At 38.7% G+C, this 24,995-nt stretch overlaps 1 protein-coding gene across 1 annotated transcript in view; it reads right to left on the bottom strand.

Moving 5' to 3' along the window:
* LOC124365190 (putative ferric-chelate reductase 1 homolog) overlaps nucleotides 1-23,513 on the bottom strand; it is a 32,867-nt gene extending 9,354 nt beyond the window's left edge. The window contains exons 1-3 of the mRNA XM_046821145.1: nucleotides 23,380-23,513; nucleotides 22,246-22,352; nucleotides 20,575-20,781 (exon numbers count right to left, since the gene is read on the bottom strand). Coding sequence (XP_046677101.1) covers nucleotides 20,575-20,781; nucleotides 22,246-22,350 — 312 coding nt within the window. The 5' untranslated portion in view covers nucleotides 22,351-22,352; nucleotides 23,380-23,513. The remainder of the gene's footprint in view (nucleotides 1-20,574; nucleotides 20,782-22,245; nucleotides 22,353-23,379) is intronic.
* Nucleotides 23,514-24,995: the final 1,482 nt, after the last annotated feature.

Genomic DNA, 24,995 nt, shown 5'->3' with positions numbered 1-24,995 from the left:
TGGCCGCATGGGGGAACAGCGAATTGTAAACGAAAAGCACGCTGCACTGCAATGATCGAGTGGGCATTTGAAAAATACGCTTCTACACAAAACGACCTCTCTTTTCGTGTCCACTGCATGATGGCAACTGGAACGCGGAGGAATACAAATCTCCCATCAGCCACTATAAGCCACGCCCACTCTCCCCTCTCTTCGACCAACAGTGCCGCCACAGCCTGCAGTGCAGTGCAAAAAGCAAATTATCGCGCTCCACCCTGTAGTACATAACCCTGAGGCGGACATCAAAACACAAGCACCTCCAACTTTAGCACAACATTACGAGGCACTCTCACTACCTGACAGAAACTAACACAGCAACCATGGGGGAAAACATACCACTAATATCAGCTGGGACTTACACAGGTCTCCAGAGTGAAAATCCACAAGATTTTTTAGACAAATTCCTAGTGGCAGCAACTTCAAACAGATGGACAGACAACACTAAAGTTAATTTATTCCCAGCACATTTATCAAGCACACTTGGTTCAAACACTACAAGCAAAAACAACGAGGGGAAGCCATACAATGGGATCAACTTGCTAAAAGTTTCACAGATGCTTTCACTCCATTAGCACAAACCCAGAGTCTACAATTGATTTAAGAATACAAAATACAGGGAGAGAAGGAGCCAACACTTACCTATTTTTTAGATGTATTATGAGATAGACACTATACAGATTTTAAATCACATAGAGCAACAGAAGAAACAGAATATGATAGATTGTGCTAACTTGTAAGAAATAACGCAAGACAGGATACACAAACCGAGGAAAAATAAAAAATTATTATTAGAGGATATTTATGAACTCATATTTAATTACGAAAATAAAACCACGAAGAAGATACCTGTCCTAACAATAGATGTAGCCTTGACCACAAACCCTCGACATCCAGTACCCTGCATTATAGATACAGGATGTAACACAAACATTATTAGAGCAGACCTAGTTTGTGAAACAAAATTAAATACTAGCAACATACCCTCGTTGATATTGGCTAACGGTATACCATTAACAATTTTGGGTTCAACAAAGAACGCCATAAAAATTGGCAAAGTAATACTTGAAGACACGTTTTATGTGGCACCTGATCTAAACAGCCCTATATTGGTAGGAAACATATTCCTATTTCAGAACTGAGTGGAGTTAAACTATAAAAATAAAACAATAAAAATTACCAAATATCAGATTGAACATATAATACCTATGAATGAACAGTGGCAGTTAGACATCAAGAATTTAAAAACACACAGGAGTTAGAAGTACAGCAAATAACAGATGTAACAGCCCCACAAGACATAATTTTAGCACCACATCAGCACATTAGGATTAGCTCTTAAAAGGTATATAGTCTCGAACAGCCATCGAAACAGATAGTAATCTAAGAATAATAAAGAAATGTCATGCATATCTTTCAGAAGGGGAAGATGGTACAGATTCAATTGTAAATATTTATAATGCATCAAATTTCCCAAAAAGGATACCCGCACATTCTACGATAGGAGATATACATTACCCAACTCTTGAACCAGAGCCTACCCTGGAACACCATCCCACTACAAGTGATACAGAAAAAACAATATTGACAGATAAGGACGGCATAGTATTTGATATCTCACCACATTTAACCCTCCAAGAACACAAAAAAGTCCTTGACGTTTTACAAAAATACAGACACATATTTACAACAAAGGTAATCGATTTAACTCCTGCAAAACATACCTCCTGTTAAACTCGAATTAAAACCGAATACGAAACCTGTAAACTCACCACCGTATAGGCAGAGTAAAACAGAAAGGGAAAAATTTAACAAATTATTGGACGAATTAGTACAAGCAAAAATATTAGACGAATGTCAGGATTACACTGAATATGCAAGCCCAGTATTTTTTCAAAAATAAAGATGGAAGCAACAGAATGGTAGCGGATCTCAGGAAGGTCAATGCACAGTTGAAAACAGATGCCCACCCCATTCCTTCAGTAAACCTGGTTTTAAGCTCTTTGAACAAAGCGCACACATTTACAAAATTAGACCTTAAAAATGCATTTTATTCCATGGAGGTTAGGAAAGAAGATAGGCATATCCTAGCCATAAAAACACCCGATAGACTTCTACAGTTCTGCCGACTCCCGATGGGACTTTAAAACTTCAACCACATTATTTAGTAAAGCCTTGAATGCGATATTAAACCGTCACCTTTATAATAAAGTGATCTGTTACGTGGATGACCTAATTTGTTATGGTGACTCATTTGAAAATGACTTACATAATTTAGAAACTATATTAGAGGAACTAGAAAAAGCTAATTTAAAACCAAATACAAAAAAGTGTAAATTTCTCTACAAAAGTGTAAACATTTTAGGACACGAGGTATCAGGGGAAGGCATTTTACCCCAAAAACAGTCAGTAGAAGCTATCACCGAATTTAAAAGACCAACTTGTGTAAGGCAAGATAGACAATTCTTAGGAGGCTCAGGATTCTTTCGCAGATTCATAGAAAATTATGCCAAAATAGCACAACCCCTTACTGAGATAATAAAAGATTCAAATAAAAACATAGCATTTAAATGGACGGATCTATGAGAACAGGCTTTTATAAAAATTAAACAAATTTTAACAAACCCATCATTACTATCACATTGGAAGGACAACAGGGAAGCATAAATTTATGTAGATAGCAGTTTGAATGGATGCGGAGCAGCGTTAGTACAGTTAGATGAAGAAAATAATAGAATGTACCCAATTTATTACATGTCAAAAAAATATTCAAATACCCAAATGCGTTACAGAAATGCTGTGAACTACTTCAGAGAATTCACGCTTGGTAGACAAACTACAGTTTATACGGACTGTGCCGCATTACAGTTTTATAAAAATTTTAAGCACACTTCCACTAGATTAAACAGATTAGCACTGTCATTAACAGTCTACGACATTGTAGTAAAACATAAACGTGGCGCTACAAACGTGTTAGCAGACGCATTAAGCAGAAATCCTTTAGAACAACCTTTGGATGAAGAATTCACGAACGTGTGTTTAACCGTCAATACTTTAATACAGACAAATCTACCCCTACTACAAGCTCAAGACAGTTATTAGAAACAAATACGCCTTGCTATGACCTCACCTGAGGCGGTAAATAAAAAAATCAGACGGGCTTCAAGACATTACGAAGAAATAGATGGATTGTTATATTTCAAAACTTTCAACGGACGAGAAACTAGAAACTTATTGGCTGTACCCCAGAAACAAACACAAGAAATATTAAAAATATCCCATGACAATCCCTACACGGGTGGACACATCACATTACAAAACAGTTTCAAAAATAAAATTACGATATCACTGGCCGAATATGTACCGTGATATCCTCCAATATACAAAAACTTGAGAAGAATGTCAACTACGTAGGCCAAAAACTAACAAAAATTACGGCCTACTACAACCTATTACACCCTCCATAAAGCCCTTTGACAGAAAAACAATTGACTTTGTAGGTAATATTACACAAAGTAATGGTTACAAATATATCCTAGTTGCAACCGATGCATGCAATAGAATGGCATTTGCAACCCCTTGTAGAAATGCAGATGCGAACACGGTAGCGCAAAAATTATTAAATCTATTCTGCACATTTGGATTTCCTAGAATTATTAATCATGACAGAGGAACACACTTTATGAATTCTGTAATTAAACAGTTACTAAATGCACTCGGGATTGAACAAAGGCCAGGCGCTGCTTATATGTCACAAGTACAAGGTGCGGTTGAAAAATACAACCACACGCTAATCAAGGCAATATCTCATTACGATGTGGAAAACCCCTAAACTTGTTGAAAATATGTAAAAATAGTTACATTTGCCTACAACACGTCTGTAAACATTTCAACAGGCTACACACCGCACTACCTCATGTTTGGTTACGAAGCTAACTTACCATCTGATTGGATATATTTACAGGTTAATCCCGAAAAAATGGTGTTGGAAAATATAGAAATTTTAGAGCAAATACGAAAAGATATGCCGAAAATCATGAAAAAAGCCCAGGAAGCGCAAAAGAAATACTTTGACCGTGACAAAACTCATTTGGATTTAAACCCCGGTGATGAAGTCTTGGTCCATTTCCCGAAAGACCATACAAAAAAATATAGTAAATTCCAAACACCATTTAGAGGTCCTTTCGTTGTCAAGAAAAAAATTAACGAAGTGACATATGCAGTAGAAATTTACCACAGGGGGAAGGTTAACAGAACAACCAATACATGTTGCTAGAATGAAATTATTCTATAATAGAATATAAGACAAATATGAAGGGACTTGAGCAATAATATCACTGTGCACTCACTGCCTTGTAGTAAAATTTTAAGAGAGTGAAAAGGCAAACTGAAAGACACGTATAAATACGTCATTTACGCTTAATACAACTACTAAGCAAAAATAAGCTATACTACTTACAAACTATATCAACGTATAGAATATGCGACTTCACCCGTATAGGCCTAAGTTACACGGGATTTCTTTCAGCTTGCGAAGACACGCCCGTAATATATTAATAACATAGCAAGTCACTTTGCCATTACGGCAAACCACAGTCAGTGATCTATCTTCGCAATACTTTCCTAAAATATGAGGGGAAAAAGCTACTACATAGTCATGCAAGAATCGCTTTAAAGAATAGGTATTATACTCCAGAAGTTGAGAGACCGGTTAACTTGATTACGGTTTGAATGATTCGTTATAACGTTATATAACTTTGAGAGTCACTGAAGTAAGTCTAACAGAAATAAAAATGTATATAAAAATCTCGATGTTGTGTCGGAAAACGATAGAGAATAAAGACATAAAAGATTTAGAAAATTAAAACACCTGACTTTGTATTTTAATGTAATTTTAGTGTAATTTAGTGATTAAGTGATAGGTTAGACGTACCAAAGATATTGGTATAGGTAATCCCAAAACACAGGACACTAACACAGCACACACGACACGACACAAGGCTCTGTCTGTAACCCACGATAACCGTACTTAGACTGGCTAGTAAGACTTGACCTTGACTCTGGTATGTCTCCCAGGCAGATAAGTTTTCTGCTAATTCAACTAACTTCCCACGCTATACTACACCGACTGTGTTGTGACTATGACTAGGGGCATTGCCTTGTGCCAGCGGTCTGGGTCGCCAAGGGCCCTGGTGGTTCAGACGGCTTAGTATGCAAGTCATGTTTCCCACGTACTCGTTTACTACAATAACAAAACTTACTCTAACTTGACACAACGTACATATTATACTTACCTGAGGGATACGTGTATATATCGCCTAGTAATAAGGAATATAAAATATGATAAAGTGTACTACATATATCATATTTATTTAAGTTAGTAGATAACAATGTTAACATAATAATTATACCCTACAAGGACTCAATTTTCCTGTGATGCATCTCAAAGAAAGAGTCATAGATGTTCTATATTATATAATCCTAGGATAAACAAATACTTCAATATATGACATGTAAATGACTTATATGACATGTTTAAATATTGCATAGCTAATATAACATTGAAGAAAAGTAACATATCTTTAACATAGTATGTATTAGCACGGCGATATTGCTCATTAACAAACTATACAGCCCTGATTTGGCAACATATATTATGATCATAATAATGACTATGGACAATAAGCACAAAGAAGGGATATTACATATTCCTCAGAAACAAAGGTGCGTAGTATCGTTTTGTAGTATAATAAATTAAAATAATTTCGAACCTCATTTCAGAACACTAGAGATTAAGATGCTTAGTAAATATTATTACATAGAGCTTGGGAAATACGACACACCATCGAGAGGTCATTAAAAGATTTCTGTAAAATAAAAACCTTAGGCATAAATATGTATTAATTATAAAATATTAACCTAAAATGTATATGTAACCTGTAGATATTAAGGTTTAGTATTTCGACACCAAAAATCCAACTACAACCTGAGACACCAGTCTACAAGACACCAATCTACAAGACACCAGTCTACAGCACTCTAACCGATCCCGACCACCCACGAAACAGATGGTCTTCACAGCACTATTCCTACTACTACTCACAGTACTTGCGATGCCTCTTTCGACCACCTTTGCCAGCACATCAACCCACAACATAGGAGAACCCAATAAGCCTCTAGTACAAATCTTCACAGGAGCGTACTTTACTCCAATGCCTCAGACACTACCTTATATCAGTTCCATCCCTATCATATACAAAATTCCTTTCAACACACAGCAAAATTTACCTAAAAATGAACCCTCTCTAAATTTCTGCCCTAAAAAACCTCAACAACTCCCAAACCAATTGCAAGATACAGAACAACCTTACCACATTAGAAACCCTCATACATCAACAAATGGTAGCAGAACACCTCCCATTCATCCAAAGACAACAACCTGATAGAAACAGAAGATCGCTCACGTTCGTCGGAGATTTCTTCGAATGGTGTTGTGACATTGCGATAGAACACCAAATACATGACTTGGTAGACAACGAGGAAGGTGTCTACACAGCATTCTCAACACAACAACACTACCTACTCTCCGAGCTACCTGCGCATTCACCTGCTTCGTTCACAATCTACAAAGACAACACAACTTCCAGCTAAAACACGACGTCAACATCATAGTAAACAACACGGAACTCATTTTGTACATTTTATTAGCCTGGACTTCTATATTAACACTACTTATTTTTATAGACCTCTACTTCATCCACATTAACAACATCAAAATCAAATTTCTGAAGCCTACAGTACATGAACGTGACTACCCAATGGATAACCTAAATTAGACTGTAAGTACGATTCGTAGGTAGAATCGTCATTAAGCCAGGGGAATGTAAGACATACGTAATTATTAGTGTAACAAAATTCATAGAATCAATGTACAGATGGTTGCTGGAAAGGAAGTCTTGTATTACAATTCGAGACAAACATCCTCCGGATGTAAGTGGATACGCACATCCGCCCTGACACCGATGATGAGCAAACAGGAAATGCTTGTTTAAGCAGCAGAAATGCTTATTTCTAAAAACCGTGCGACGATGTAAGGGACAGCCATGCTGATATGAAAAATTGGTACTCACCAATATGATAGAGAGATTTGGCAGAGGCGTGGTCAATGAGCTGGTGGGAGAACAACATCAAAACTTAACAACAAGGAGAAGAGGAGGAATTCGAGGACGGGAATTCGAAAAGCGACGTTCGGGAGTGCCAGTGCTTGTGTTCGTGTGCGGGAAAAAATATCTTTAGGCGTAATAAGTGTCAAGTGCAATAAAATGTAAGTAACTTTATGATCTTAGTAATATATATCAGGGTTCATTAATCATTTACAATTTCAAGGTACCTGTACCTAATATAATGAAAAGAAATGTTCACAATTTCGAAAATGTAAATTTATATTAAACATGTCTTCAAAGTATTAAGGTATTAAAATTTGTGCTTAATATGTCGGTTGACGTTATCAATTGTTAATTAAAATTTTAATCAATTTAATGAGATGTTGTCACGAATAAAATATGTGTTGGTTCATTTGAGGGTGTTGTATTGCCAATCTAACCTATTATTAAATCCTCTCACAGCAGCCCTTACTCACTATACATTATAATATTTCACAACCTTAATCTAAACTAAACCAACCTTACAAAACCTTACAATGTCGATCTAAAAAAGGCTCAAGAGCATGTTCACCATTTGAAAAAGAATTTTCCAATGTACTTTTTAATTCATTGGGGTGCTATAAGGAAACTCCAATTTGGTTAACAATTGGCTATAATCACAAGCCAGCTTACTGAAGAGCACGTCCTTTACCTTGTGCTTTACAGTCACCTGTAGAAGAGGAATTAACAACATAGTGAAATAGTTACTTTTAGAACTAGTTAAGGTATCGGAGATGTCAACACTAATTGTTGTTTCTTAAAAAAGCAATGGTAAAATAAGTATTTGTGGAGATTTTAAGGCAATTTTAAATATATATTTCATCTATTCCAGCTATTTCAAAGTTTAACAATAAAAATATTTTTGCTAAGTTTGACCTAGCACCGGCTTATCAACAGTTACTGTAAACGTAGACGAAACGTCTACGCTTGTTTAAAAACTTATAACACTCTTAAGAGTACCTTTAAGTAGCTCCGGCTACTTTCCAAAATTTCATTGACGATTTGCATTGAGGATTGGGCAATGTATTTCCCTACTTCGATGATATCCTTGGTTAAGCTCCTGCTATATTCCAACATTTTATTTAGGATTTTCTTTCAAGTACTGGACAATGTATTTCCCTACTTCGATTATATCCTGGTTAATCTCCTGTTATATTCCAAAGTTTCATTGACGATTTGCTTTCAGGATTAGACAATGTATATCCTTACTTCGATGATATCCTGGTTAAGGTCCAGCTATATTAAAATGTTTCATTGACGACTTGCTTTCAGGATTGGATAATACATTTCCCTACTTCGATGATATCCTGGTTAAGCTCCAGGTATATTGTGCTGTAATGCGTTTTCTAAACAAGGTCACCATGCGTTTCTGCAAAGTCTCAGTCCCATCAGCATTTTGTTGCATGCTCTGTCTGAGAGTCTTGAATGGTTAGTGCATTGTAAAATTTCTCAGTATCTTTAGTAAAACTACATACTCATCTTTATTTCAGGCTGTATTTAGGTTGTATCACAATACTGAAACTAAGTTACTGCAAGCACCAGGTGATATCCAGGTTGCCATCGATCCGCGACAATGCAATGTTTTTGGTCTTGTTTGACTTCTTCAAGGCTTTTGACTCTTTTAACTAAACTTTATTGAATTGAAGATCATAGAAGTTTCCACTGAGATTCTTCCGTAGATAGGATCATACATGAGTGGGGACAGCAGTGCTTTATGGCTGATGTCAGCAAACCTGTCACATGTGGTGTCCCACAGGGATCTACTTGGGGTACATTATTGATATGAACACAGCACTGATAAAAATTAGGAAAAAAATTAAATACGACGATCTGAAATTAATGCTCAATGTAATCCTACTGTCATTAATATATTATTCAAAACGATAAACTAGACATTCAGATGCAGCACTACAGAACAACATATAAGTACGTGATGCCCTTGTAATAAAAGCAAAGGGCTAAAACTTTATACATACAAAACTAAACCCATACTAAGCCATTCTAGGATCTCTCTGTATTATGGTCTTCGGACGGTACAATAAATATAAGGTAAAGGGACTCTTTTACTGCGATGCAGTAGCGTAAGGAAATTGACTACTAATAAAAACATCGTACTGGATTGAATATGTTGTGATTACTTTTAAAAGTGATTTGCATCAGTTCTTACACTTAAAATTCAAAATTAACATGATTGGACGATATTGGAGTGATTCATTATCTTGGGTAAAAAAAGTCAAAAAAATAAGTATTTAATATATGTCCCAAGACATCAAAGAGGATGGTATATATATATATATATATATATATATATATATATATATATATAATATATATATATATATATATATATATATATAAACCATCTCAAAACTTACATTACTTTTATATAATTCGTAATGGGATCATTAGTTGATTTAAAACGTACTATAGACTGGCCACATCAATTAAAGGTACACGCGGAACATCTAAATTCTGAAAAATAAGTTAAATAATGATTATGCAGGCTACTATGTTTATTTCTCTATTTTTAACATATAATGGTAGTAAATGTATAAAAACGCATTATCCTTTCAATCAGTTTAGTGAGGAAATCAATAAGTATTGATTGGGCAACGAAAGACAACCGAGTGGTTATTTACGCTACTTGGTTATTGCAAGTACACATATTCCATATCAGCTCAGTGATTAAGTGCATGTTTTATACATATTGTACACACCATTAACACATATATTTGTTGTGAGTCATGATTTATGCGTCGATTTATTTCATCCCAGATTGTATTTATGTGTTAGTTTACTTATTTATTTATCTGAAAAAGAGATTCTATTGCAGGTCTCGAAATTTAGAGTTTTCTGGTGTTTTTTTACTATCCTAAAATGGCAAGTGTTCGGGAAAACGCTGGAACTTTCTCAAACTTTACTTATCAAAAACAAACTTTACACAAAGGCTTTCAGGAGCTTACATGAAGCTTTTGCCTTGCCTCGACGTATTAGTAGTTCATGTGCTACAATTTCTAATATTATACCATTCAAAGTAAGAACGACCACTACTACGATTTAAGATTTAGAAACAACCGACCGGTTGCTTGTAACGGCGTGTTTGTGAGAACTTCGCGTCAGACTAATCAACAGGTTTCCTGAGGCAGTCAAACATTTAAACAGTTCGAAACAGTTCAATGCCCGTGTGAAGCGCCACCTGGTACTAAACTCGTCTGCTCTGATGGTGTGAGTTCGCTATATGCTGTTGGGAAATTCTACAATTAATCCAACAAAATAATCAGATATAACTTGTGTCTAGTTTGTTGCATCTGTCAGTAATATTATGTTCAGCAAGTGTGGTTGAATACGTATTATTCGAATAAATAATGTTATAATCACTTTTTTCCGGACATTTTCCTTTGTTCCGTGATGCAAGAAAACACTTCGTTCCAAGGTTTGGTATGATGACGAGGTTGGGCTTATTTTTTCATCTAGATCAGTGGTTCCCAACAAATTGTCCGCGGACAGCTTGGTATGTATAGACGTGTTCAAGATTAAGAGTAAAGTTAGTGTCATGGTTAAAAAGTGTCAGTTGTCGGGAAAAGGGTCGATAAATGCTTTTTTACCAATTTCCCTACTTTGAAAGTTTTGTAGAACCTTCTTAACCAATAAAATAAAGGAAAACATCATTGAACCACTTCAAAAATAAGCAACCACCTTTAGGAAATACTTTTCCCGAGCCAGATCCTAATCAAGTTTGGATTAGAAATCCGTTCTGCTTCCCGGAAAAAAGAAAAGATACAAAGTCCCTCAAAAGAGGAACAAGGTTAGCTTTTACACCTGAAAAGCAGTGGCATAATGAAAAACGTTTTTATTGGTGAGAACATCGTATAATTTAGGCTAACAGCACGTAAAGACTGCAAAATATACAGCGATAAGGGCAATGAAAGTATTACTACCTTTTCCAATGAACTACCGATGTAAACAGGCATTCTCGACTATGTGCTACATGAAACATTAATACAGGAATCGGCTTATTATGCAGAATAGTTCCAGACTAAAGTGTTAAGCATGGAGTATAAGAAATCATGAATTCCAAGTAAAGGTTCAATGTATATCACTGAAAATATTTAGAGTGGTGCGTTATAGTTTTGCTTTATTTATACAAAAATATGTTGGTTTAATAATATTGCTCATATTTTTTTTATTTTATAATGATCTTAAATTAATAATATATTGTATTTTATTAAAATAATAATAGAGAGTTGAAGTTCCTCTATAATTAACAAAATATTCTGAAATATTATTGGTCTTACTATTTGTTTTTCTTGTATTGTTACTGTTTCAATATTTAATTTAATATAGATAAGCATAATCTAGCCCAGACGCATTTAGGTATAAGAGAGAGAGGGAGCGTGGTCCCAAATCAGTCGTCCGCTGTTCCAATCAGCGCCACACCCCCTGATATCTTAAAGGGTCCTGTCCTTGAAGTATTCTGGGCGCTCTTCCGCTTTGCGACTGCTGCCCGTTCGGCGAATAGCAGATACCCCTCTAACCAACCAGGGCGATAGCGTCCCCTGGAGCGAGCCGCTTCCCGGCATTCTGAGTGGAATCATCGGCCGGAGACCATGTAGCTCTACAGTTCGTGGGTCACTCTTTGTGCTCGACCCTTTCGTATTGACTTTGTTTTCAAGTGTTTTTCTTTAATGTGCATTACCATCCTCCTCCCACACTCCTTTGGAGGTAATTTCAGGGTATTAGTGGAGAAGACAGTGTCCAGTGCGGATTATTCGTCGTTCTACCGCGGCCGCCAGCGGTGACGCCCGTTCGCTACGCGCGCCAATTACGTCGCGCCTAAGCACTCCTGTCGTTGCTGCTTCCCCCTGTGGATCTCTACACACAGCGAGTTTTCCAAGGTACTGTTAAAACTCCATCACTTGTGTTGTATTCTCCTCTCACCTCTTGTTACCTGCCCACTTTCCCGCCATTCTGCACATTGTTTTATTTTTATTCTTCATAATTGGTCCTCCGATTATTAATTTTTAAACTTCTGCCCCGTACATTTTTGGTCCTCCGGGCCGGATGATTGTGAATCAGTCCTGTAGATTACAGTAATTTGTGTTGTAATTAATTATTTGTAACAGGCGTCGTTACGCCATTTTGAATCTGCCGTACCGACGCTACCGGCTTGTATGGTGGCGCTGCGAACGTGTTGTACTGGTAACATTGTTTCTTCTCTCGCGCAACTGGATCGTTGACGTCAACAACTATTACGTAATTGTCCGTAGGCAGTCTAATTTTACGACCGCCCCTCAACAGCTGATGGCCCGATCGATACTTGAATGCACGGCCTCCGCTGCAGTCAGCTGTACCGGTTTTTTGATACTGCATTTCTCTCGCCGTAACGGAACTCTGTTTATATCTCTGAATAGAGACTCGGACACGAGTCCACCCATACTCTCTCTCACATTAGTAATATACTAGTAATGTATTTAGTTAACAACAGGGCAATATCTGGTTTAGTTAATTGACCACTCTTTCTTTGATAGTATTAATTAACTCACAATAATTCTCCATTCCATTAATGTAACTTTGTGCTAGTGGAAATTTAATTGTTCCTTGTAATTGTTTCTAAAGCAATATATTGCTCACTATTCAATTTGCTATTGAATAACATTTCGCTTTGTTCCATTGTAATTTACTTGTTAAATAAGCAACCAATTAATTGCCATTCTAAGTTCTCATGTCAATTTAAGATTTAACTTGAACTGATTTGCTCTCCTTTTCATTTCAATTATATCATTGTTGTTTCATGTTCTAGCGTAAATTATGTTAAGAAGTGTTAGATTAACTCTCTGATCGATAGTATTGGTGATTGTAGGTCAATTCTATGGTGTACTCTTGCCAAATTATTGAAAGCAACATTTCTTATCTCTAACCTACATATTAGCTACTTATTTCTCTACACTCCATTGTATTTTGTCAATTTTATTTTAAAAGGTTCATTCACCGTTCTCTACATTGTGTCTCTTTATCAACCTGATTAAATTAGGATATCTCTCACGGGTTACTTAATTGTTTAATAACAATTATCACTGTCTCTCTTATATTATTTTTACTAATAATTGCTCCATTTAAAATATTTTCTCGCCTTAGGGTTACATAACATTGGTACTTAGATTAGCTATTAAGGTAGCTTAGGTGGAACATACCGGCACTTAATGTAATCTAATTTTGTCTTATCTCAACTTAACTTGTTCCCCCTTTCGCTTACATTGATTTGTTTACATTACGGTATCCCTCCATTGTTTTTTAAATTATCTTTGTTAATTGTCTCATTTTATTGTTTTGTGGCACTATCGGGAAACCTTTGGTAATTCTCATTTGTAAAACTGCTTTGCCCCTTTCGATATCACAATGGCTCCCAAGGAATTCAAATACGAAACTTATCGTAAATCAACAGATCTTATCAAATCTCGTTTTGCTTCTCTTAACGAAACCGTCACGAAAATCACTACCAGCGCTCCACCTTTGACACCAGTTCAAATCAGACAATTAAACACAGTGTTCGCGGAACTAAAGAAGAAACGCGCGGACTTTGAACTTAACCTTCAACGTGTCATCGAAGGTGACAGTGAAGCAGCGGATCAAGATACTCTTTCCAAAGATCAGGATGAGGTTAACGACCTATATGTCGCTATTTCTAGCTTGATCGAGGTTCATCTTGTCACTGAACCCACAACTCCCGCGTCCTCATCACATTCTGATCATCCCGCGTTGTTCCCCACGACGGTAACTGGAGTCAAGTTGCCTAAATTAAACTTACAGACGTTTGATGGTTCTCCTATGAAATGGATTTCATTTATCAACCTGTTTGACACTACAGTACACCGCAGTGCTTCACTCTCTAACGTCGCTAAGTTCCAGTATTTACTGAGCATATTGGAAGGCGAACCTCTGAACTTAGTGAAGTCGCTCAATCTCACCCCCGCCAATTACCTTCATTGCTTATCAGTTGTTGCGGGACAGATATCATAACATACGCCGCCTCACTACTCTCCATCTAAATTATATACTTGACATGCCCGCAGGTCGCTAGCAACAATGCTAAACAACTTAGAGCGTTCATAACAACATTTTATGAACATTCAGAGTCCTTGAAAGCCCTGGACTGTGATATCGCCTCTGATAATCCTCTATTGTCAGCTCACTTGTTGCGCAAACTTGACAGCAAAACTGTCCAGAAATTGGAAACAGTATCGTGAGTCCCAAAGAGAGCCTGGCGCCGCTCCGCATTCCCTCCCCAAGGTCACGGAGATTATAACATTTTTAAATCTGGAATGCTCCCAGATTGAAGACGCTAGCCTTCACACCCACTCTGAGACGAAAATACTGTCTACCTCTTCCAGACCGAGGGTTGAAAAGCGTGTTCAGTTTCGCCTCCCCCAAGCAAATGAATTTGTTAGCTACTGACGCTAAAATTAATTCAAACTACGAAGCTCTTTGTTTTTGTTGCCGGAAATCTGGGCACAAAATTTACCAATGTCCTCTGTTTAAGGACAAGTCTCCTAATGAGCGGTACAACCTCGTTAAAGGTAACCAGCGGTGCATTTCATGCTTGGGAAATCATCCGATTAAAGAGTGCAGATCCAAGAACACATGTTCGACTTGCCACAGGAAACACCATTCGCTTCTGCACTTTAATAACAGCGCCGATAGGGCCTAGCTCTTCCGCCCCAACTGCGCCTCTACCCCCCCCCCCCGCTAGCTGCCAACACAACACTGACTTGTGCCGCGCGCTCCACCTCTCTCACTGAAACAAGCACCGTGCTGCTCTGTACAGCACTGGTCAAACTCACTGCCCACAATGGCCAGTCATATATTTTCCGCGCCTTATTGGATTCTGGCAGTATGTCCGACTTTGTTTCTGAGCGTGCTGCTCAGCTGTTAGGCTCACGTCGCCAGCCTTCTAACCTCACTGTCATTGGGTTAGCCCAAAACATGACTAACACCAGAGGGTCACTAGATCTCAATCTTGAAACATTATCGGGACACTTAATTGCCCAAAACCATTCCTTCCATGTACTGGAAAAAATCTCTCTCGAAACTTCCGCGGGTAGAACTTAACCCGGAAGTACTCATGCGAACAAAATCTTTTGTTCTCGCGGACCCGACCTTTGGCAAGCCTGGTCCAATCGATGTCCTCATCGGCAACTCTCTCTTCCCTCAACTGCTTACCAATGAGCGACACTCTCTCGGGGCGAATATGCCTTCTGCTCTTGGCACTATTTTTGGATATGTGATTGTTGGAAGTGCGCCGTGTCTCTCTACCGCGCAAAGAACCTCTAATCTCGCCATCTCTCTCCTCTCGACCACAGATACTGACCTCCACTCCTCCCTTCAACGATTTTGGACACAGGAAGAACTTCCGATCTGTAGTAAAAAATCGGAAGAAGAAATCGCGTGTGATAAACTGTTTGAGACATCGCATACACGTGACTCGGAAGGTCGCTATGTAGTCAAGCTTCCCTTTGTTGACAACCTCGCCCACACTAAATTGGGAACGTCAAGGTCAACCGCCGCTCATCGCCTGGAGTCTATGGAGAGGCGGATCCACGCCAGAAATAACTCCCCCCTGAAGGCGCTCTATATCGAGTTCATGACCGAGTACGAGGCGCTCGGACACATGAAATGTCTTCCCCATCCTGATTTATCTGCTCCGCATTATTTTCTCCCACATCATGGGGTAGTGAAAGAGTATAGTAGCACTACCAAGCTTCGTGTTGTTTTTGACGCCAGTGCCAAGAACCGGCTCAGGCCTATCCCTCAACGACGTACTTCTCACCACCGGTCCAAAGTTACAAAATAATATTTGTGATATCCTTCTCCACTTCCGGCTGAAAAATTTTGTTTTTTCGTGCGACATCCGGCAGATGTACCGCCAAATTAAGATTCATCCAGACGACCAAAGGTTTCAGCTCATCCTTTGGCGTGAAAACCCCTCCCTTCCGCTCTCTACTTACCAGCTGACCACGGTGACGTATGGTATGAACTGTTCACCCCTACCTCGCCATAAAAAACTCTCCGACAATTGACACAAGATGAAGGTTCCAATTTCCCTCAGGCAGCTCACATTCTGAAACACCATAGCTATGTGGACGATTTGATAGCCGGAGCGTCCACTGAAGACGAAGCTCTCCAACTTCAACATCAGCTGATCGAGCTTCTCCGCTTAGGCGGCTTTGAACTGAGGAAATGGGTTTCTAATTGCCCAAAATTACTTCAACCATTGCCTGCCTCTCATCAAGAATCCCCTGTGTTTCTTCAACCTTCGTCGGACCCTCTGTTCTCCATCTTAGGTATCCATTGGTCACCTGTGACAGACTGTTTTAAAATATAACCTCAACTTCACATGTGATGCCCCGACTAAGCGGAAAGTGCTAAGTCTGATCGCTCGGATTTACGACCCGTGCGGTTTTTTGTCCCCTTGCATAATGATAGCAAAGCGCTTCATGCAAGTGTTGTGGACTTCCGGTGTATCTTGGGATGAACCCTTGTCTCCGGATTTCGCGCTAAAATGGCGAGACTTTGTGATCGACTTAAAAAACATTGTTGAAGTGTCGATCCCTCGGCCGATAATGGCCACCCCCTCTAGCTCATGTGAACTACATGGTTTCTCGGACGCATCCGAGACCGGTTACGCCGCTGTTGTGTATATAAGGTGCATAAACACTGATAGTGAAGTGAGTGTGACCCAAATAATTTCAAAAACTCGTGCTGCCCCGCTAAAACGAGTAACTTTGCCGCGATTAGAGTTGTGCGCGGCTCACCTCCTGGCTAATTTAGTTCATTATGTACAGTCTCAGTATTCCAGTGTATTAAGTATTGACTCTACAACTTTGTGGTGTGATTCGACTGTGACTCTGTCCTGGATACATACTCTCCCTTACCGCCTCAAAACGTATGTAGCGAATCGTGTAGCTCAAATCCAAGAGCTCATTCCTCCCTCTTCTTGGCGTCATGTGTCTAGTGCTGACAACCCTGCAGACTGTGCTTCTCGTGGGATCCTCCCTTCGGAACTTGTTCATCACACTCTTTGGTGGCACGGACCCTTGTGGCTGCAACTACCTCCTCCAGATTGGCCCACTTCCAGTTTTTCTCCGCTCGATGATTCTTCCTTGGACGAGTTGAAGCCCGTTCCGCTGTCCGTCTTCGTTGCAGCCTCCCAGCCTCCTTGGGATCTACTCACTCGTTTCTCCTCCTGGACCAAGCTGCTCCATGTGTTGGCGTATCTCCTCCGGTTCGTCTCTCATAGCCGCCGGCAAGAACATCATGTGGGTCCTCTTTCTGTCGTCGAGGTGCGAGCTGCTCAACTTCGCCTCTTCCAATTAGTTCAACGAGAATCTTTTCCTGATGACCTGGCAGCCCTTCGAGACAACAAGAACTGCTCCATCAAGCTACAGCGCCTTGCTCCCTTCATTGATGCTGAAGGACTCCTCCGTGTTGGTGGTCGACTAAAGCTTGCTGACTTGACGGAAGAAGTGCGCCACCCCTGTATTTTGCCTAAATCTCACCATGTTGTTAACTTACTAATAGACCACACTCACCTACAAAACTTACATTCAGGGGTTCAATTAACCATGTCCCTTTTAGCCCAGCATGTCTGGATTCTCTCTGCTCGTAGTGTGGTGCGCTCGCGCATTTTTCAATGCCTCCCTTGCTTTAAACAAAGACCCAAGCCTTTGTTCCCTCTCATGGGTGATCTACCCAAAGTCCGCATAATTCCCGCTCGACCTTTCTTGTCGACAGGCATTGACTATGGTGGTCCCTTCAACGTCAAGATTCACAACCTCCGCTCTATCCGACACACTAAAGCTTACATCTGTCTCTTTGTGTGCCTAGTGACTAAGTCTGTACATATAGAAGTCGCCACTGATCTGTCCACGGACGCATTTATAGCCGCACTCACACGTTTTGTTTCACGTAGAGGCCTATGTACCGACATCTATAGTGACTGTGGTACAAACTTTGTTGGTGCGAGAAAAACTCTTTACAGCAACTAATCACTTCCTCTGGCAAGCTCCAAATTCACCAATTTTCCCTCGGCCAGAAAATTAACTTTCATTTTAACCCCCCTGCAGCTCCCCACCATGGCGGCCTCTGGGAAAGCGCCATTAAGAGCGCCAAATTTCACTTGAAAAGAGTTCTGGGCACCTATGTTCCCACTCTTGCCCAATTTACCACCCTCACTTGCCAGGTGGAAGCAATGTTGAATTCCCGCCCGCTTACTGCGCTCTCCAGTGACCCCAACGATTTACAACCTCTCACTCCGGGGCACTTCCTGATTGGAGCGCCGCTAGTGGCTGTGCCCGAACGCAACCTTGCAGATTTGCCGGATAACAGGCTGGCTCATTGGCAGCTAGTGCAGGCTTTCTCCCAGCGAGTGTGGAAACGCTGGAGCAGGGAGTACCTCCATTCCCTCCAGCAAAGACTTAAGTGGGAGCGGCCCTCCCGAAATTTACAAGTTGGCGATCTAGTATTGGTCCAACAAGACTCTCCCTCGCTGTGTTGGCCCCTCGCTAGAATAACTAAGCTTTTCCCTGGACGTGACAGTGTAGTGCGTGTGGTAGAACTCAAGACCCCCCAAGGTACCTTCACACGCCCGGCAGTCAAAGTGTTCCTGCTGCCGTTCTTGTCACCAATAGCTTAAGTCTATCTCAACACTTTAGGATAGATAGTTAAGACCTAGTTTAAGATGTTAGTCTTTAGCTTTATTTCTCATGTTCTTTCTCGATCATGCCACTTTGATTTGTTGAATCCTGATGATTCAAAGCCGCCGGTATGTTCAATATTTAATTTAATATAGATAAGCATAATCTAGCCCAGACGCATTTAGGTATAAGAGAGAGAGGGAGCGTGGTCCCAAATCAGTCGTCCGCTGTTCCAATCAGCGCCACACCCCCTGATATCTTAAAGGGTCCTGTCCTTGAAGTATTCTGGGCGCTCTTCCGCTTTGCGACTGCTGCCCGTTCGGCGAATAGCAGATACCCCTCTAACCAACCAGGGCGATAGCGTCCCCTGGAGCGAGCCGCTTCCCGGCATTCTGAGTGGAATCATCGGCCGGAGACCATGTAGCTCTACAGTTCGTGGGTCACTCTTTGTGCTCGACCCTTTCGTATTGACTTTGTTTTCAAGTGGTTTTTCTTTAATGTGCATTACCATCCTCCTCCCACACTCCTTTGGAGGTAATTTCAGGGTATTAGTGGAGAAGACAGTGTCCAGTGCGGATTATTCGTCGTTCTACCGCGGCCGCCAGCGGTGACGCCCCGTTCGCTACGCGCCAATTACGTCGCGCCTAAGCACTCCTGTCGTTGCTGCTTCCCCCTGTGGATCTCTACACACAGCGAGTTTTCCAAGGTACTGTTAAAACTCCATCACTTGTGTTGTATTCTCCTCTCACCTCTTGTTACCTGCCCACTTTCCCGCCATTCTGCACATTGTTTTATTTTTATTCTCATAATTGGTCCTCCGATTATTAATTTTTAACTTCTGCCCCGTACAGTTACTATTATGTATATATATAGTTACCTACTAACTCATATTATTATTCGTGTGATGTACCACTTAAGTTTAAGATTCAAAAGGATCCGTGTCAGTAAAGTGACTAATGAGGTAGTCCTTTAAAAAAGCACTGGGCAGTTTTTTATTGGTTGGTCGTTCAGCGCAGACCTACAGTATTATTTGGTTCGTTTTCAATAATTAACTTTTTAGTTCATAGCTGCTTGTTCTAGATATAGTGTTTTGTGCATGGAGTTGACACACACCTTTGTTGTGATTCCTTACTTATACGTGTCGTAACGCTCTGGTATGATTTTTTATTGTAACCCAGATTACTAGATTGTAGTCTTGTGTGAGGTTGGTTATCCCCCTGTGGCAGATATAAAATATAGATCTCGAAATGTGGAGCAAATTTAATCACCGAACGATGGGAATTGCCCGGAAATAATCATGTTTACTTCTTAATCCTTCCATATTCCATAGTAAAAAAAAAAAACATTAAACAATCATTATGTTAAGTACACACACACACACACACACACACACACACACACACACACACACACACACACCACACACACACACACACACACACACACACACACACACACACACACACACACACACACACACATATATATATATATATATATATATATAATAGCTAATTCTCGATCGCAATAACAGTTTTTACGTTGTCGTTACACAAGAAAGAGAATATTATTATTGCAAATATACGTTCTCATAACCTGTAGTAGACACATGTGATGTAAATATAAAGGCCACATAATTACCCTACCGCGAAACCGCCGAAGCAGTTCATGGTGTTGATGTCGAGACACCCTGTGTCGAACTGCCCGACCGGCAACCCTGAGGCGTCGTCTCGCGCCTGCACCATGAACCCCGTGAAGTGCTGGCTCTCACTGCCCAGGATAGCGAAGTGCGCTGATAACCGGCTCATTATCGTGTCCTTGTGCAGGTAGAATGTGAATGGCGGAGGTCCTTCCTGTAGCATGCCAGATCGTCAACTAAATAGAAAGTAATCTCCTAGAACAACGAAAAGAACACTTTTTATTGCTGGTATAATACAATTATTCTATCACTATGCCACCGTGGTCACCGTTGTTATTTGAAAAGAAATTTCACATATTCCTTAATTCATCAATATCCTTGTCAAGGAGCATAATTTCATTTTGTATTGTCAAAGCCCATTAAGTTGCACTTTTGACAAATGAAATGAAAATGTATGTTTATGTTCCAGATGTTTTAACTTAATTTAATTGCAATATACACTCTACCGTCTTTGACAATTGATTTGATAATTTATTTTTAATATATAATTCTGCAATTGTTGACGCTAAAAACAACCAGAGGTGTTTGTGCTAAAATGTATGATATTGTAATAACAGAAAAACAAATCTTTCAAAAATTTTGAAAGTGTAAAATAGAGGGACACAAAATTATGAAACTTTTGCACTAGAAGCTATATGCGGTTTTAACGGGATCAGAAATCTTTTATGTCCAATAAAATTTTTGAACAATATTGACTGAGTGTTTTAGTTTCTTCCTGGGCGCAAGATTTGAGTCTATATTAAAGATTTTACATTGTTTGTAGTATGCTTTGAATGGTCAGAAAATTCAAATTCCTTTAAAAACGACCTCTAGATTGTTTAGAAGGCAACAAATGTTTAAATTAACTAATTATGGTTGTTTGAGAGAAATCCAAATTAAAATCACAGCCAATGATAAGTGGTTTGGGAAAACCTATTCTGAACATATAGTTCTCACGTGACGAAGACATCTTTGATGGTGAAAGGTCTTTTATATAAATTTAAACTTATTAAATGAATGTGTACCTCCTATCGACTGCAATGGTCTTTTTTAATAAACTTTTTATTTAAAGAAAAGTCTGATCTTATTCTAGAGAGAACGTTTGTTGGAAGAGCTTGTCATACAAGGGTTGTTACACGAATTGAATGATAAATCCTCAGAGAACAGGATACTCCTCTACGCTAACATTACCCGGGAAGAGCTGCACAAATTTGTATTTTGCGAAATCTATTCAGGTGGAGCCTCTGTCGTATGAAGAGTCCTTGTCGCAGGACGATAAATGGCGGATAATTATCGAGGCTACGATGGGACTGAACGATATCCTTTCACAAGTTTTCTTGTATATAAAGCTACAGAACCGAGTGTTATGGTTGTTGACTGAGATTTTCTGACCGAGCGTTCTATGAGTTTCGATATGAAGGAATACGTAATTATTACTTATTTTACACCAATTTTTGAATAATAGATAGTAAACACAGGAAGAAAAATTTTTCGGTTGGAATATATTTCGCAGTAGTATGGTATTTTGCAGTAGGTATTTAACAATATTATAGTTAATATATTTAACAACTAATGCCATTATGTAAATAAGGTTTAAACATTATTTACAATATAATAATTATGTACTAGTATCTTAAACCTGAGGACTGCCGCCGTGACTGGGTTCCATGGTCTCACAGGCGTCAGGGGGTTCCGTCTTCACCAGTGTCGCCAACATCACAGACATCACCATCCGAACCAGCATCCCTATGCATTATAATTAATTAGTTTAAGTCTTATGTACTGGCGTTGGGGAGCTGCGTCTCCACCAGTGTCGCCAACATCACAGACATCACCACCCGAACCAGCATCCCTATGCATTATAATTAATTAGTTTAAGTGTTATGTACTGGCGTCGGGGAGCTGTGTCTCCACCAGTGTCGCCAACATCACAGACACCACCCGAACCAGCATCCCTATGCATTATAAATAATTGGTTTAAGTGTTATGTACTGGTATCTCACACCTGAGGACTAACGCCTTGACTGGGTTCCATCGTCTCACGAGCGTCAGGGGGCGCTGTCTTCGTCAGTGTTGCCAACATCACAGATCCACTCAAAACCATTATCCCCGAGGAATGTTCGTTTTTTATTCAATTTCTTTTGGATTTCTCACTTTCATTTGATTTTAAATGTTTTCCCTAATCGCGTGAGCCTACGTTCTTTCCAGATAATTTGCTTACCAACTGACGGGTTTTACTTTTAAGAATTCTAATTTATACATATATACTTGAAATATGTTATATATATATATATATATATATATATATATATATATATGTTCCACACTTTTTCCTTATAGTGTTTCTTAAAGTGTGTATGCAAAGATTACAAATTGCTTTTTCTACCAAATGACGGGAACTGAGTATCATTGGACTTATTACGACAAAGCAGTGCCTGTACTTATTGAACTGTCGTCACAATTCTCCATTATCTCGTTCACAGTCAAAATGTGTGCTGTAATTACTAATGTTACGTAGCATACGTAACGAACTTTAGTCATTGTGATGCAATTATATTTTGTAAAACTTTTGAATTACTTATTTATAAGTTGCATTTAGGTGTATTTTGTTGAATACCCAAGATTAATACCCAAAAATCTTGTTGTACGCTCACCTTTTGTATGTGTAACCTATAACTGTCATTAATAAAACTAAAAGCTTCATTCTAGATAGATTGTTAGTTATTCTGGAAAGGAAACTTAAAAAATTTATATGATTAGCATTAAAACTTACTGTGAGTTGTGAGTAATAAAACTGAGTTGTAGTCACAGATCAGATCGTATACTGAGGGGTCTACAGATCCTCTCGTCTGATATGATATCACTAATAGAGAGATAACAGATTACACTTCCAGTCGCCACGTCACGTATCACTCATGTTCATGTTTCATGTCCCATTTGTTTATTTTCATTACTTTTCTATTTGCGTGTCTTAACACAAAATCACAAAATTAAGTTATAACGTCAAAATTGATAAGAAAGCACATATATGTGCTATATCTGCCGCAACACTCATGATTGATAACGTTCCAAGTTAATTACTTCCGGTTTGTTTGGCAAACAATCCACTTCCACTTTCACCAGCTTTGAAACAATCTTTTCAAAGAATACACAGAATGCTATGTAAATTTGTTCATTAAAACATCTTCTCTTAAATTCGTATTTTATATATATATTATATATTTATATAAATATATATATATATATATATATATATATATATATATATATATTATATATATATATATATATATTAAATAAATGAGCCATATCATTTATAACTATAAAGAATCTTAATTAGATATTATTGTGTCTATTAAATTCATATACTGCATATACATGTGATATACTGCATGCAATCTTATTAAACCAACATATTCGATATAACTTAAACCGGAAATTGTGCAATCTAACTGGCGGACCGAGATTATCAACGCTAAATACTATACAGACTGCGGTTTCGCAGAATAATCTGCGAATTGTGTTAAGCCTTTCCCGCTCCTTGTGCTTACGCTAAGTCTGTTAATCTTCTCAAAATAATCCTTATCTGAGACTAACTTCATTTACAAAGAAACAGTTCTTTGTTTCCCTAAATTGTTTTCCAAGGAAAGATTATTGTACATGAAAGTAGCTTATACACCACAATAATTAAATCTTTGGTTGTTAAATAAAACAATGGTGTTCCACTGCTGCGCTCGCTGCTGCTCTTCAATTACGTTTTAAACCATTTCATTGTTTACAAAAATATTTAATTACTAATCATAATTTGTGGGGAGAAGTCACCGATGCATGCAAATCTGTACTTATACTAATTTTATTCACACATTAAGACGTATTTTTCTTCATTCTTTCTTTCCTGTTTATGTACTAATTACTTTTGCACCTGAAGAAGAGGGTGGATTTAAATCCTCAAAACGTTGTTTTATACGTTTTGGTAACATATAAAATAGCATATGTCTTAACTCCTGTTATCCTTCCAAGGAGTATTAGTTGATGCACTGCTAGAATATACTAGGCAGAAATATAAATTATCAAAAGCTCATATTTACTCCGAGTCTGCAACTAAATAGTGCCCTTGTGGTAAGGTTGAAATATCTTAATTTTATTTCATTCAGTTTATCACACGAACCCAACATTGCACACGAGGACTTATGTATGCTCACATTATGTATCACGCAATGTATCAAAACCTTTACACCCGCTCACAAAAGTTTCCTTTTGGAAAGCCATTAGGTTCCTACGTCCTTCTGTTCACACCAAGTCAACAATTAATAACGGGTCCCGATTAGGAATTTAATCCTCAATTGTTTATCGTACAAATTGGGTAGAATGTGGAACAATGATTTTGGA

The sequence above is a fragment of the Homalodisca vitripennis genome, chromosome 6 (genome assembly GCF_021130785.1).
Source record: "Homalodisca vitripennis isolate AUS2020 chromosome 6, UT_GWSS_2.1, whole genome shotgun sequence".
NCBI classification, from domain to species: Eukaryota; Metazoa; Arthropoda; class Insecta; order Hemiptera; family Cicadellidae; genus Homalodisca; species Homalodisca vitripennis.
Note: the sequence above shows the minus strand (reverse complement) of the source record. Positions and strands in the feature narration are given on the sequence as shown.